The following is a 16,627-nucleotide window of genomic DNA, read 5'->3' as shown; positions in this document are numbered from 1 at the left end:
GGGAGATCAAACCAGTCAATCCTAAAGGGAATCAACCTTGAATATTCCTTGGAAGGATTGATGCTGAAGTTGAAGCTCCAATACTTTGGCCACTTGATGGGAAAAGCTGACTCATTGGAAAAGACCCTGATGTTGGGAAAGACTGAAGGCAGGAGGAGAAGAGGATGACAGAGGGTGGGTGAGATCGTTGGATGGCATCACCGACTCAACGGACATGAGTTTGAGCAAATGCCAAGAGATGGTGAAGGAAAGGGAAGCCTGGTGTGCTGCAAGCCATGGGATCTCAAAGAGTCGGACATGACTGAGCGACTAAACAACAAAAATGGGTCAGGCGATGTGAATATCAGGGCTGAAATCAAAGCCTGTGAATGGTTGGAGGTGGTTCAGTTCGAGGTCCCGTGTTTCTCAATTCCTGGGTTATGGAATGAGTGTGAGACCCAGAAAATGATGGCTAAAGCTAATATAAACCTGTGGAATCCTGGATATCTCTCACGTGTTCTGCTCTCCTATCATGTCTTCTATGTCATCCTCATTTCTTCCAGGCCAGGGGCCAACAGGAGAGTGCCCTGCCAGGACAAACCATCCCAGAGATACTTTTCCCCTTGGCACCGGGTCCTGTATTTGCTTAGCAGCCCACATCCTGCTCTGCCCTGAGCCTTGGAGCAGACTTCCCATAAATTCATTCACATTCTCCCAGATTAAAGTCAAGCCTATGTTCAGGGAGCACTTGAGAGATTTAGAGATTCACCTAGAAGGAAGTTGGAAATTGCACTGCTAATATCAGCACTTTTGCAGTTGGGAAGTTGCCAGACTGTTATACGACAATCAGTCTAACCCACCTAAATTGTTCCACAGATTAGCCATCGATTGTTAGAAAAGTCCCTGACTTCCTTTATCTTTATGGCACCAATACAAATATAGTATCCTGGAGGACACGCCTCCTTTTAACTACGAACCTATAAATATCAAGGCATTTTTACTGAGATTGAGAAGAACCCAGCAAAATGGGGATCTCTGCAGTCATCCTTCAAATATGTCTTTTATTGGGTCAAATTCTATCTACAGGTATTATATCTAATTATTACATTTGTTTTTCACTGCTGTAAATCCAAATCATGGCAAATTATATCTGTTTCTTGGTGCTATTCTTTCATCTCAAGAGGAGTTTTATATCAAGAGTGGGGGGATAGTTCTTTGGTGATCATTGTAACTGCAGAGATTTTCTGCTTTGTTTCTGGCTGAGAAATGCAATTGTTGTGGTTAGAAAAAGCCAATCACTATGCCAATTGTCTTCAGTGCGTCACTTAACTAAGGAAATGATTGATTGGTTTTAGAAAAATTCTTGAAATTCAGGGAAAATGTGTATTATTAAGACTAAAGCTTTGTTATCATTGATTAAGCCTGCAGTTTGTGTATTGATGAACATGTCCAGCAAAGATTGCCCTGTAAATGCTCATAATGTGACTTCTGTCTGCAGGTGTGTCTGGCTTGATACTTAATATTTACCAAGCAAAATCAGATCACATAGCTGAGCACAGAAGAGATCATTAAGATTCCAAGTCTATGTCTGTCACTGCTTGATTTTTAAATTTTTATTTATTTATTTGGCTGTGTGGGGTCTTATGGAGAAGGCAATGGCACCCCACTCCAGTACTCTTGCCTGGAAAATCCCATGGACAGAGGAGCCTGGTAGGCTATAGTCCACGAGGTTGCACAGAGTCAGACACGACTGAAGCGACTTAGCAGCAGCAGCAGCAGCAGCAGTGGGGTCTTATTTGGGGCACATAGGATCTTGGCTTGGAGAAGGCACTGGCAACCCACTCCAGTGTTCTTGCCTGGAGAATCCCAGGGATGGTGGAGCCTGGTGGCCTGCCGTCTATGGGGTTGCACAAAGTCGGACACAACTGAAACGATTTAGCAGCAGCAGTAGCAGCAGGATCTTGCCGGTATCACGTGGGATCTTCCATTGCAGCAAGTGAGCTTAGCTGCCCTAAGGCATGTAGGATCTTAGTTCCCTGACCAGGAATCAAACCTGCATCCTCTTCATTGCAAGGCAGATTCTTAACAACTGGACCAGCGGGGAAGTCCCTGTCTGTGACTGCTTTAGATAAATGATTTGGAGATTAGTTGCAAGCACATCTTTGTGTTCTTAGAATGTCAAGTGACAAAATGGACATGAAAGAGCCCTGGGCAAATCACTGAGACCTTGAACCACAATGTTGTTTTACCGAGAGGCTAAGTGAACAGGATGTTTAGCCAGTCTGTTTATCATTTCTTCCTTCCTGTCTCTCGCTCTCTCGTTCTCTTATCTTTCTCTGTCTCTGTGTCTAGCTCTGTGACAGAAAACTCACTGACGGGCAACACCTGCCTTCTCTTGTCAGGAAGACCTCAGCAGGTACCGGTTCTGGACAGACTAGGCGCTAGAGATTGTGTCTCCATCAGAATATTGGGAAATGGAAGGCAGTGTTCTTAGCTCCGGCTTTTATCAATATGAAGTTCATCCCCAGACTTGCACTGGCTCTGAAAAGTGACAGGGGGTTCACGTCAGTCCCGAAGGGACAGGGAATGAATTGACCTGTTCTTATCTACAAACGGGGCTTCTCTGATAGCTCAGATGGTAAAGAATCTTCCTGCAATGCAGGAGACCCCGGTTCAATTCCTGGGTCAGGAAGATCCGCTGGAGAAGGGAAAGGCTACTGTCTCCAGTATTCTTGGGCTTCCCTGGTGGCTCAGCTGGTAAAGAATCTGCCTGCAATGCGGGAGACCCGGGTTCGATCCCTGGGTTGGGAAAATCCCCTGGAGAAGGGAAAGGCTACCCACTTCAATATTCTGGCCTGGAGAATTCCATAGACTGTATAGTCCAGGTCACAAATATTCAGACACGACTGAGTGACTTTCACTTCACTATCTACAAAGGGGCTTATGGCACCTTCTAGGAGTGGCTTGAGGGGACTTGTGGTTTTGCATGTTATGTGCACACACATGCACAGACACACATGCCTGCATTTGCATTTTAGACGTGAGAATTAAACCTCTGCAAAGTGGTTGCTCTGTACCAGGTACTCTGCAAGACAGACACCTACCTTTTCTTGTCTAAATCTGCTGACAACTCGCAAGTTGGGTATCCACCCTGCAGATGAGGAAACTGAGGTTCAGAGAGCTTCTGTGTCTTGTTCAAGGTCAGCAGTTGAGCCAGGATTTGAACCTGGAGGAGATCCACTGGCATTTGAGTAGAGGATTTGGCCGGTTAGCTCCCACTGTTTCTTGCAGAGAACTCATCTGAGGAGATGAACAGTGGCTTTCAGCTCAGTGCTGAAGCCCTGTGAAGGAGCTTCGTGCCGGGGAAACCCAGGCAGCAGACACTGCCCAGTTCTAGTCTTTGCACCAATTCTTGAGAAAATGTCAATGAGGTCAGGTTTGTGCTGGGCTAAAGGGGCCATGAAACGCCTTCTGCTCCTGGCAATGTCTTTGGTTCTGCCATTTACCAACTCTGGGGCCTTTGCAAGCCTCAGTTTACTCACAGATAAAATGGGGTTGTGTTCCAGCTTCATAAGGTTGTACAGACATGGGGTCACCCACGCAGTGTCTGGCATGCGGAGAGTGCCTGGGCACCGTCCACCGTTACTCTTCTGGGCATTTTCCTAACATGACTTCCTAAATGCAAGGTAGTGTCTTGGATTGGATCCTAGAAAAAGGAAAAACTGGTGAAATCCAAATAAAGCCCGGAGTTTTGTTCGTAGGAATGTACCCTTGTCGGTTTGGTATTCGTTACATATGTAGCTTGGTCACATGAGATGTTATCATGAGGGAAAATTGGGTAAGAGGATATGGAAACTGTGTATTTTCTGCAACTTCTCTGGAAAGTTATTCCGAAATAACCTTTTTTTTTTTAAAAAAAAAAAAAAAGCTCAACTTCCCTTGATCTCATTTCTTCAAGGTCAAAATGAGAAAGTAATAATTGCTTACAAACTAATTCCTAGAAAATTGTTAATGCTTGTACTTCCCTTTTTCACAGTTTATCAGGGATTTGGGCAATACTTAATACCTTAAAAAGAAGGAGGAAATCGTGAGATGTCCTTAGGTGGCTGACACTAGGCTGGGGGAGGCATTTCTGTCACCCCTTAAATAGGCCCCACAGATGGCTAATTATCCCCTCATTAGCTCTCTTCACTGCAACTTGTCTTTACTGTGCAAGCTACCCTCTGGGCGTTAGGTCACACAGTCCAATCTAGGTGCGGAATGTTCCAGAATGAAGAGGAAGTCCAAGGCCATGCCCAGAGCCTGAGTCTCAGCCAGGCCCCCAGGACCCTCCTCTCCAGCTTCGGGTCTCTCCACAGCTGGCTTGACAACCCCCACCAGGGTTTCAGTTCCACTTGCCCCCGACTGTTTTCCACCCCATAATTTTGTTTGTTCTGCCCCTTTTCCAGCAGGATGCTTTCCAGTGGGATGTCTTACAGTACAGAGCAAACCTGTCCTGGCCACCTTACGCCCGGCAGGAGCTGCCTCTTGCCACGGTGACTGCTCTCATGCTGTTCCCTCCGCCTGGAACAGTCTTATTCTTCCCCTCCCCACCTCCTCACCTCTGGCTAAATCTAGCTGCTCTTTTTCAAATACCATGGGCATTGTCCCATCCAGGAACCCTGACATGTACTCTCAACACACACACAAACACACACAAGCAATGTCATCCTATGCTTACCATTCTTATTCTCCCATAGCATCTTAACTCTATGGATTTTTCTAGAGATCCTGCTATGCAGGGAGTCCCTGGAGGGCAAGGACCATGTCTGGCTCACTTAGTACAATATCGTTCATCCCTTGGAGCCTAGCAGAGGCTCCCGCTGGCCATAATGGAAGGGCAGGAGAACCCTTCCTGAGCCATTCTCTCTGTGCCCTGTGCCAGGTCCTGAAAAGTATTTCTTGTCCTTATGTATAGTTTAAAGGGAGCCAGACACCATATTGGGGCTTCCCAGGTGGCTCAGTGGTAAAGAATCCGCCTGCCTGAGCCATTCTCTCTGTGCCCTGTGCCAGGTCCTGAAAAGTATTTCTTGTCCTTATGTATAGTTTAAAGGGAGCCAGACACCATATTGGGGCTTCCCAGGTGGCTCAGTGGTAAAGAATCCGCCTGCCATTGCAGGAAACATGGGTTCAATCCTTGGTCCAGAAAGATCCCCTGGAGTAGGAAATGGCTACCCACTCCAGCATTCTTGCCTGGGAAATCCCATGGACAGAGGAGCCTGGCAGGCTACAGTCCAATGGGGTAGTAAAAAGAGTCGGAAACGACTTAGTGACTAAACAACAAGACATTGTATCAGGAGCAATCTGTATAGTTGCTAAGTCATGTCCAACTCTCTGCAACCCTATGGACTGCAGCCTGCCAGGCTCCCCTGTCCATCGGATTCTCCAGGCAAGAATGCTAGAGTGGGTTGCCATTTCCTCCTCCAGGGGATCATCCTGACCTAGGATGGAACCCACATCTCCTGCATTGGCAGGCAGATTCTTTATCAGTGAGCCACCAGTGAAGCCCCTAAATCTGAGTTTGTTTTTCTTTTGCATGTGTATTCATTTGTGTTGTTTTAAAACTGCACATAAGTGATATCATACAGTATCCTACAAGTCTCTTCTCCACTCTTGGCTGTCCTAAACCCAGTGCGATGCTGTGGCATGGAGGTGGTGGGAACAGAGCATTGCCAGGCAGATAATGGGATCATTCACAGGAAAGCCGTGAATGTTGCTTCCCAGTGGATAGTCATGACCGCTGAGCAATGGCGTGCAGTGTATGAGCTGGGCTCTTGAGGAGGGGAGGGCAGGGACGGAGGGTAGACTAGGTATTCTTTGAGTCCCCAAAGCTGGGTTGGAAGGGGAAGAGGATTACAGTGACCAGACTCCCCTTGTCCTGAAACAACCTGACCCTGAGTCCCAAATACCTGTCCATTGCTGCGAGGTAATAATTAGAAGACACACCCTCTCTGTGCCTCAAATTCCTCCCTAGAAATGGTCCGTTTGCTGCCTGATGACTGCACTTGTGTCCTCCCGTGCTGTTACCGCCCCAAACCCCACCAACCCCAATGCTGTCAGGGGCAATGCTGACCACAAACTCTCCATTACTAAAGATTATTATTTCAGAATGCTTTGCACTCTGACAAGTTGAAACAGAATCTCATTTGTACTTGAATTTTGGGAAGCGGTGGAGCTGAGCTACGAGCACATTTACCCTTGACCTCCGGCATCAGTTTCACTGTCAGCGCTGTGTGACCTTTGACAAGCTGTCTTACATCCCTAAGCCTTGGGTTTCACTTCCATAAAGTAGACTGTGTAATAATCTGACCATAAAGGATATTGTGAGGATAAAATGAGATACTGCAAGTAGCACAGTTAGCTCAATGCTGGGAATATCGTAATTGCCAAGAGATAAGAGCATCTCCTCCCCTCCCTACATGTCCCCTCCCCTCCCCTCCTTCACTTTCTCTCCTCTTCCTCCCTCTCTGCTTTATCCTTAGCTTCATTTTTTCCATATCTTCTTTTTCTTTCATCCTTGTTCTTTTCTTTTAGCCTAGGATCCCACTTCCTTCTTAATTTAAAGAATCTGCCTCCTACATTACCTGCCGCCACATCTCCTGCATTCAGCCTCAAACCACAGCTTTTAATGCACAGTTAGGGTGGAGAGTGTAGGAACTAGAGAAAAACAAAGAGCAAAGGTAAAAACTCACCTCATCCTATCACCTGAGATTGGCTTTGTTAAAATACGTATTTCTTTCCAATTACATGTGTATGGAAGTGATATCATTTCTGCTCCCCCATCCCCCACACTGAGTGGCATGCCAGATCTTAGTTCCCTGACCAGGAATCAAATCCATGTCCCCTACAGTGAAAGCTCAGCGTCTTAACCACTTGACAGCCAGGGAAGTCCCTAAGGGATAGCATTTAATATACAGTTTTTCTATAGTTTATATTCTGAACATTTTAACATGCATTCATGATTTTTGGAGATTGAAGTTTTTTTTCAGGTTTTATTCTCTTTTAAAAATTTCCACTTTATTGAGGTACAATTGGCCAAGAAATTTACAGGATATTTAAAGAGCAGCTGGTGGTGATTTGATACGCGTATGCAAGGTGGAAAGATTCTCCCTCATCTAGTTAAGGAACATATTTATCACCTCACATATCTATTTTTATTTTGGTGAGAACATTTAAGTTCTACTCCCTTGGCAAATTTCAGTTGTATAATAGATGCAGTTTTATCAACTATAGTCCCCATGTTTTATATTAGATCCTAAGATCTTATTCTTCATCTGGCTGAAAGTTTGTAACTTTTTACCAACATCTCCCTATTTTACCACCCCTTTTCATATTCTTTCTGTAATTATATGGATAATACTGTGGAGATCATATTTGTTCATGCATCTTTGTCCACATTAAATAAATTATGATTTCCTTTGGCTAAATTCTTAGACGTGGAATTACTGAGTCAAAGAGTTGATCATTTTAAGACTTTTAAAGCATACTGGTACATTATTTTCTAGCAATCTACCAATTCTTTCTCCAAGAGTAAAAAAGGAGAATGCAATCTTCTACAGCTTCGCTAAATCTGAATATTACCATTCAAAACTTTTGGCTGAATTGTTGGATAAAAATTGGTGTGGTTATTTTAATTTGCATTTCTTTGCTTTATAGTGAAGGTGAAAAATTTTAAGCCATTTAAATTCCTTTACTTGAATTGTCTGTTTTTATCCTCTATTTTTTGTGTATGAAAGTTAGTGTCATCTTTGTTGGTTTATAGAATCTCTCTCTGTTTGCCCATTATATTGAACAAAGTCTCTCCACTTTGTCCATTATATTGATGACAAATATTTTCCCAATTTGTTATTTGCCTTTAAATTTTGATTTCCTTCTGCACAAATATTTTTACATAATTAAATTTATTGCTATTTTTCTTTGTAATTTCCTGTTGATTTAAAATCTAGAAATTTCACAAAAATCAAATAAACATGTAATCAGTTTCCTGTTTTCATTTATTTAATAAAATCCTGTTCTTTGGTTCTGAAAATTATTTTGCCTTCTGGTGTGAAGTAAATATCTAAAATGATTCTAAAATAATTTAAATTTTAAACTTTGCTCTCATTTTTATAGCTTTATTTTGAATAATTTGGAGCTAATCATAATTTTTTGAATGCTGACAACATGGCAAACACTATATCAATGAAGCACCTGATATATTTTTCTAGCTTTGTCTTCACAATAACCTTGTGAAGTAGGTTAGGATGACTATCTGTTTACAGATGAAGAGACTAGGACTGAGTGAGAATAAACGACTTGCCCAAGTTTAGAGAACAGATAAACAGCAGAGCTAGAATTTGAATTCAAGGCACCGTCTCCCAGGCTCATAGGTGGGCAGGACCCCCAGTCCCAAACCCACACTGTCCTTCCCCCCTCCTCATCAGTATTTTTTTCTTTTTCAAGAACTTATCAGTCATTTCTAGCCTATTTATTTTTCTTGATAAACTTCAAAATTGTTTTTTAAAGACCAACCTAAGAAAAACTTTTTGATGGAAATGGTATCAAACCTATGAATCAGTTTAGAATGACTGATAGCCCTATATTCCGACCTTCCACCCAGAAACCCGACTCATCTCTTCATCTGAGGAGACAGCCAAGAGCTTTACATAGAGTTGGTAGTTTCATTCTTATGAGGTTGCTTCTCAAGGGAAGTTTATTTATAGTGTTTTACTTCCTTGGAGCCCATCTTCCCCTTTGCCTGGTGCACATCTGCTCAGAAGTCCTGGTTCCATTCCGGGAGATCTTCTTTTGGACTCCCAACATCCCTCAATCGGAGCTCTCAGTTCCCTGTCCTCTAACTGTCTCTAAGTTTCATCCACTAGAGCCAATTTCTAGAGGCAGCACTGTGTCATCTCAACATTCCCCCTGCCTGCTGGAGTCAGGCATCCAGCTGTTGTTGTTTTTCAGTCGCTAAGTTATGTCCAACTCTTTGCCACCGCTTGGACTGCAGTGCGCCAGGCTCCTCCGTCCTCCACTATCTCCCAGAGTTTTCTCAAATTCATGTCCATTGAATCAGGGATGCTATCTAACCATCTCATCCTCTGCTGTCCCCTTCTCCTCCTGCCTTCAATCTTTCCCAGCATCAGGGTCTTTTCCAACAGTTGGCTCTTTGTATCAGGTGACCAAAATATTGGAGCATCAGTCCTTCAAATGAATATTCAGGGCTGATCACCTTTAGGATGGACTGGTTTGATCTCCTTGGAGTCCAAGGGATTCTCAGGAGTCTTCTCCAACACCACAGTTCAAAAGCATCAGATTTCTTTATGGCGCTCAGTCTTCTTTATGGTCCAGCTCTCACATCTGTACACAGCTACTGGAGAAACCATAGCTTTGACTCTACGGACCTTTGTCGGCAAAGTGATGTCTCTGCTTTTTAACTTGCTGTCTAGGTTTGCCTTTCATTCCAAGGAGCAAACGCCTTTCAATTTCATGGCTGCAGTCATCATCTGCAGTGATTTTGGAGCCCAAGAAAATAAAATCTGTTACTGCTTCCACTTTTGCCCCTGCTATTTGCCATGAAGTGATGACACTAGATGCCTTCATCTTAGTTTTTTTAATGCTGAGTTTCAAGCCAGCTTTTTTACTCTTCTCTTTCACCCTAATCTAGAGTCCATTGTTCCTCTTCACTTTCTGCCAGGAGCGTGATTGTTGAATAAATTATTCCCTACCACTCTGTCAAAACACTTTTGCTGCAGGCTGTAGACAGTGGTTTTCAAACCTTAACGTGTGTCAGAATCACCTGGAGTGGATACATATTGTTGGACATCATCTCCAGGGTAAATTCTTAAGTCTGGGGGAGGCCTAAGAATTTGCTTTTTTTGTTTTTTTTTTTACAAATTCCCAGGTGCTGGCTGGTGCTGAAGATTCATGGAACCATTTTAAGAGCTATTGTTCTAAAAGAATACTTTTCTAATGTGACTGGGTCAGGCAGTTGCTTTTCTTCTTCAAAAATATTTTTTAAAATCATAAAATATGATAGATACACATTTTAAATGCTTCCTTTTATCTTAAAACACAAACACACTTTGAGTCGCCAATTTGTTGCTGTAGGCTTCTCTCTCAGCAGAGGTCTTCTGTAGTTCTGCCGCACATTTCTTACATAAACTGCTCCCATTCGGCATATCTATAACTTTTAATTTTTAGTCTCTCTAAGCAGAGCATGAACAAAAGCAGCCTCGCAGGTGGCTCAGTGGTAAAGAATCTGTCTGCTAATGTAGGAGATGAGAGTCCGATTCCTGGCTCAGGAAGATCCCCTGGAGAAGGAAATGGCAACCCACTCCAGTATTCTTGCCTGGGAAATCCCAGGCACAGGAGCTTGGCAAGCTACAGTCCATGGGATCGCAAAAGTGCGGGACATGATTCAGTGACTGAATGAACAAATGAACAAGAGTATAAATTCACTTGCTTTAAATATCTTTCTCCTTTTTGCTGCCTAACCCACTTGATGTCTTTTTAGCACCTTAATTTTATTTCCAAAGCATTCGGCCTTATTTTTTTTTGTACCAATATTTGATCAATTTACTTAATATTTATTTTAGTGTCAAGTACAATCAACATAAACAGGTTCAGGACTCATATCTGTCATTCACTGATCACACAACTTGGTTGGAATGCAAATTGCCAAGTGTACTAGTAATTAGCCCACCAGTGCTAGTGGTCAGTAGGTCTACAGAAAGGATGGAGAGCTCAGTGGATCTGGCTCGGGGGTTAGTTACCTAAAGGACAGTTAAGACAACTTCTTGTCTACTGCCAGCGCTGGGATGTCTTCCATCTAGTGAGTGCTAAGCCACTTCAGTTATGTCTGACTCTTTGGGATCCCCCATGGACCATAGCCCGCCAGGCTCCTCTGCCCTTTGGATTTCCCTGGCAAGAATACTGGAGAGTAGCCAGATATTGTAAATAAAAATATAATACATCCAGTTAAATTCAAATTTTAGATAAATTTAAAGTATACATATATTCCATGTGATATTTTGAACATACTTACATTAAAGAAGAATTCATTGTTTATCTGAAATTCAGATTTTACTGGGCATTCTGAGTTTCATCTGGCAACTCAACAACTTTCACCCTGTTTTTTTCTTGACATATATCTATGCCTTCTTCTAAGCCTTGTTGAAAGATCCTGTCCTCTCTGGATTCCTCCTGCCCTTCTTCTAAGCCCAGGAATTGCTTCTTTTGAGATTTCCATTTCCCGTCCACTGTGTTCCTCATTGGCCAAAATGGAAAATTACTAGCAAGTCTGGCGGCCAGGGGCTTCCCAGGTGGCTCAGTGGTAAAGAACTTGCCTGCCTATGTAGGAGGTAGGTGCAAGAGACACGGGTTCAATCCCTGGGTCAGGAAGATCCCCTGGAGGAGGGCATGGCAACCCACTCCAGTATTCTTGTCTGGGAAATCCCATGGACCAAGGAGCCTGGGGTCGCAAAGAATTGGACACGACTGAGCGGCTGAGCACATGCACAAAGTCTGGCTGCCATCGGCCTCTGAGCTCCAGAGGACTGCATCTTACCTTCAGTGATGGATCCCTCTGCTCTGTCCCCCCTGTGTGGTCAGAGACTGGTCCATATTCCTTGAGTGAATCAATGAATTCATGAATGACGGGTCCAGCGACCCTCCAAAGCAAACAGCAATGCAACTCCCTCTGCTGCTCCAATTAGCTGATGGGAAGGAGGGTGGGTCTGGCTTTAACACTTGTTTTTGGAAGAGCTCTCATTTGGCTGTTCTTCTTTGTTGTTTCAGCAACATCAACAACGAGAGAAACCACGGAAAGTGCTTTCTGGGAGTTACTCAGCTCTGGTAAGTCTATCTGAACTCCCGGGCTGGGCGATTGTGGTGCCCAAGGCCACCCCCAAGGACTCAGGAGGGACTGCCACAGAGAGTTCTGCTGGGTTTTAGATGTGGGACAGGAAGGGTTTCCTCTGATGGGGTCCACCTAGACCCTTAGCTCCTTCCTTGTGAGGTTCCATACTGACCATGAGATAGGCTCCCAGGCTGCATACCATTGTCGGTCCAGTCACACTCCTTTCCTAAGGTCTCTGGCCCCCAGGCTGCCCCCTGGGTGTCCAGCAGGGGTTACAGACAGCAGGGCGGCAGGGGCAGCAGGGGGCAGCAGTATCTAGCTGAGCCTCTCTGGTGAGAATCACATTCCTCTTCTTCTCTAGAATTGCTAACAAGTCTTGGGGAAATAATGAATACCCTGGCCTCAGTCAATGCTTTAAATGCTAACTGCTTCTGCTCCCTAATTCCTCTTTTATGGCAGTCCTGTGTGTGCATGAGTATACTTGCTTGTGCAAAAGCACAGACTATGATTTGAGCCAAATAATACAAATGGTGAATATATATGCACTGGGAGGCAGAACAGCAAAATGGTTAAGAGCAACCGTCTGAATACAGGTCCGGCTGTCACTTGCTGGCCAGTTGATCTGGGTCACCTACTCAAGCCAGCTTCTCTATGGGATTGTATGAGGATGAGCTGAGGTGACACAGGCAAAACTCCTGAGTATGATGTAAAACTCTGGAGTATGACCCCAGGTCCCCAGGCTAGAAAATGTTCAAAATCATCTGCCACAATTAAGCTTTTAAAAATGGGCCTCCTTGGGTGTGTGCAAGGAAGGAGAAGAGATAACAAAAGTGCAGACTCCCTTTTTCTTAAAAAAAGCAAGTCTCTGTGGACTTTCACCCTGCAGGCATTTTGGAAGTGAGCCTAGATCTCTCATTGCACTAGATCTTTAATTCAGAGTCAACTGTAAGAAAAGCAGAACCCTCTTACACTGTTGGTGGGAATGCAAACTAGTACAGCCACTGTGGAGATGCCTTAAAAAACTGGGAATAGAACTGCCATATGACCCAGCAATCCCACTGCTGGGCATACACACCGAGGAAACCAGAATTGAAAGAGACGCGTGTACCCCAATGTTCATCGCAGCACTGTTTACAATAGCCAGGACATGGAAGCAACCTAGATGTCCATCAGCAGATGAATGGATAAGGAAGCTGTGGTACATATACACAATGGAATATTACTCAGCCATTAAAAAGAATACATTTGAATCAGTTCTATTGAGATGGATGAAACTGGAGCCCATTATAGAGTGAAGTAAGCCAGAAAGAAAAACACCAATACAGTATACTAATGCACATATATGGAATTTGAAAGATGGTAACGATAACCCTATATGTGAGACAGAATAAGAGACGCAGATGCATAGAACAGTCTTGTGGACTCTGAGGGAGAAGGTGAGGGTGGGACGTTCTGGGAGAATAGCATTGAAACATGTATATTATCATATGTGAAACAGAACACCATTCCAGGTTCAATGCATGAGACAAATGCTCAGGGCTGGGGCAATGGGATGACCCAGAGGGATGGGATGGGGAGGGAGGTGGGAGGGGGTTCAGGATGGGGAACACATATAAACCCATGGCTGATTCATGTCAATGTATGGCAAAAACCACTACAATATTGTAAAGTAATTAGCCCCCAACTAAAATAAATAAATTTATTTAAAAAAAAAAAAAAGAAAGAAAAGCAGTGGCTCAAAGGTGGATTTCTTGGTTAGGGTCCTTGTGCCTGAAACATGCATGTGTCTGATTTTTCCTTTTTTCTTTTATAGTTTCTGAGTCAAATCCTCCCAGAACACATGGTAAGTATTTTGAAAACGGTATCCTGTATTTGGTTTAAAGTTTATCATTCTATACAGCTATTTATATCTGAAGAATAAGCACTGCCTCCCTGGACTTTAGTGAATGGTATGAGGATTGGGTAATATGATTTGTGTCCTTTATGGAAATACAAAGGCAAGAGAAACTTCTTTCAGCTACAGCACAAATGAACTGTGGTTATACAGTTTGTTTCTTCTTCGATTTTATTTTGCCTTTGCCTCAAAGCTCAGTGCACATCAAAATCAACTAGGGTGTTTGGTTGAATGCAGGTCCTTAGAATTCACCTCCCTACCACAGACACTTGGATTTGGATGGTCTGGGGTGGGACTTAGGAATCTGCATTTTTATATAACCGAAAATAAAATGGTCTGCAGACCCAGTTTTGAGCAACCATGCTACATGGCCCAGGACTGAATTAAGCTTTCATGTTTGCAATGTACTTATAAGATTTGACTGGGAATTTCCAAAGCAAGTGACAGATCTATGCATATATTTTAAGTGCTACCTTTTTAAACTTATTTTTTCTTAATGTCTATGTTTTGCTTAATGTCAAGTAAATGCAGGTTTTAAACATTTTCCCAAATGGTTATTGGCTACATCGTAAGTCTGGCTTGTTGATGTAAAGACTTTTCCATAAGAGAGTTGCTAACATTGAACTTTCACACATCTTTCACAATGGGCTCAACATCCGTGCCACCTCATCTGTCAAGAGCTAGTCCTACCAAGATCCTTCTAAACAGGAGCGGCCCCTGTAGGGACTTAGGGTTTTATGGAAAGATAGACAGTAATCTCTGAACACACAGCTAGAAGTACAGCTGTGATGGGTGCTGGGGAGAGATGTGCTTGGCAAGAGGCATGTGCTCAAGCCATCAGAGAGAGCTACACTGTGGAAGTCACAGGTAAAGGGAGGTACAGGGCTTGTGTACGAGTTGGCCAGACAGAGGAGGAAGGAAGAGCATTTTTCTGTTATTCTTGGCACTGATGCCAGGAACTCGAGGGAACAGATATAAACTTAGGCTGACTTAGTCACCTTACATCACCTCCACCCTGAATTAGATACTTCTCCACTCCATGCTGAACCCTTCTAATATTTTATCTAAGCATCATAGTGCCCTGATGGGGGCTTATCTCTAAGTTCCATTTCCCAAACTGTGCCTTTGACACATTTTCTGAAGCTCTAGGGAAAAAAAAAAGGACTTCTGATCAATGGAGTTCAGAAGTGTCACCTGCCATTGGTGGTAGAACACCGTTCTTTGGGGTCAAACAAGTGAAGAGCAGGCAAGTGGGCAGCTGCAACTCAGACTCAATCCTTGTTTGCCTTCTAAGTCCTTGTTTAAATCTGCATGGAGACGATGGAGGCGAATCCAGAGAAGGATCCATGAGCACATTTTCAGGATGCTAATCCTTGGTCACGTCTTGAATTGTTACAACAAGCAACAAGCACTCTGGCACAGCCTCCATTTTGTGCCTTCCTGTCCCTCTCTACCATCTCCTTAGGCTGGACATCCTCCCCTTAGTCCAGAGAGAGGGCTCAGACAAGGTTCCCATCCACAAAATCCTCAGACTTGGAGATCGATGCAGTCTGCTCGGCAGAAAAGATAGTACTCAGGAGAATGAAATAAGCTGGGTGCTTTCTGAGCATAGATCGCATGGGACTCTTAACTAGTGTTAGGGCGCATGGTAAACAGACACGTACTTTATTACATCTAAAACTACTGATAGCCCCATAGCCAATTTGTTTTGAAGTTCTATTACAAAACCCCAAACGCTTTCAGCAAGAATGCTGCCGCTCAAGACTGAATCACAGCGCCCCCTGGCATGATTGTAAGGTGACCCTCAAGCCCTTTGCTGTGACCGTGTCATTTACAAACAGCAGAACTGACTAAGATGAATCTGTATTTCTTTCTAGATCAGAGGAATTTCCAGACTATAAACGACGGTAAGACATTTTTTCTTTACTTGCCTTCCCCGAGGCTTTTCTTGTTGGCTGGGTCAGCCAGGGTTGCGGCAAACTGAGGTTAAGTGCAGCCTTGGTCACAGGACAAGGGCCTGCCCTTTAGAAGGCAAGGATGGAGTAGGAGGAGTCCAGGGGTGCCAAGACCCTTGGTGTGTCCCAGACACACACCCAACCAGTTCCCTCTGTCCTTCTTCTCCCTTTGTCTCTCTCAGTCAGTCAGTTCAGTCGCTCAGTCGTGTCTGACTCTTTGCGACCCCATGAACGCCAGGCCTCCCTGTCCATCACCAACTCCCACAGTTTACTCAAACTCATGTCCATGGAGTCAGTCATGCCATCCAACCATCTCATCCTCTGTGGTCTCCTTCTCCTCCTGCCTTCAATCCTTCCCAGCATCAGAGTCTTTTCCAATGAGTCAGCTCTTCGCATCAGGTGGCCAAAGTATTGGAGTTTCAGCTTCAACATCAGTCCTTCCAATGAACACCCAGGACTGATCTCCTTTAGGATGGACTGGTTGGATCTCCTTGCAGTCCAAGGGACTCTCAAGAGCCTTCTCCAACACCACAGTTCAAAAGCATCGATTCTTCGATGCTCAGGTTTCTTCTCTCTACCTGTCAGTTATTCGTTGCATGAGATTAGCTTCAGCTTGGAATCAGGAGGTGGTGGTGGCGGGGGAGAATCAGTACCTCTTCTTGCCATGAACGACAGTTCTATAGAACACAGTTACTATCTCCCAAGGACTTGCTTTGTACCCTACACAAAATTATTTTCTTACAATGAATGAGTTAATATATTTTTTTAAAAAAAGCATTTGAAAGACTGGCTGGCACAGAATAAGTGCTCAACTAGTGCACATAGTAAGTGCTACTGTCGTGAAATCTCCCCCCTCCTAAAAAAAGCACTTTGAGGTGAGTAGTATAATTAACTTTGTGCAGATGGGGGAACCAGGGCATC

At 43.9% G+C, this 16,627-nt stretch overlaps 1 protein-coding gene across 1 annotated transcript in view; it reads left to right on the top strand.

The window, feature by feature from the left end:
• Window positions 1-993: 993 nt before the first annotated feature.
• DMBT1 (deleted in malignant brain tumors 1) overlaps window positions 994-16,627 on the top strand; it is a 57,637-nt gene continuing 42,003 nt past the window's right edge. Inside the window, exons 1-4 of the mRNA XM_081573451.1 lie at window positions 994-1,065; window positions 11,797-11,853; window positions 13,671-13,700; window positions 15,629-15,658. Of these exons, the coding sequence (XP_081429577.1) occupies window positions 1,005-1,065; window positions 11,797-11,853; window positions 13,671-13,700; window positions 15,629-15,658 (178 nt within the window). The 5' untranslated portion in view covers window positions 994-1,004. The remainder of the gene's footprint in view (window positions 1,066-11,796; window positions 11,854-13,670; window positions 13,701-15,628; window positions 15,659-16,627) is intronic.

The sequence above is a fragment of the Giraffa tippelskirchi genome, chromosome 2 (assembly GCF_054371585.1).
Source record: "Giraffa tippelskirchi isolate mGirTip1 chromosome 2, T2T-mGirTip1v1.2.pri, whole genome shotgun sequence".
NCBI lineage: Eukaryota > Metazoa > Chordata > Mammalia > Artiodactyla > Giraffidae > Giraffa > Giraffa tippelskirchi.
This window is presented reverse-complemented; position numbering and strand designations above follow the sequence as displayed.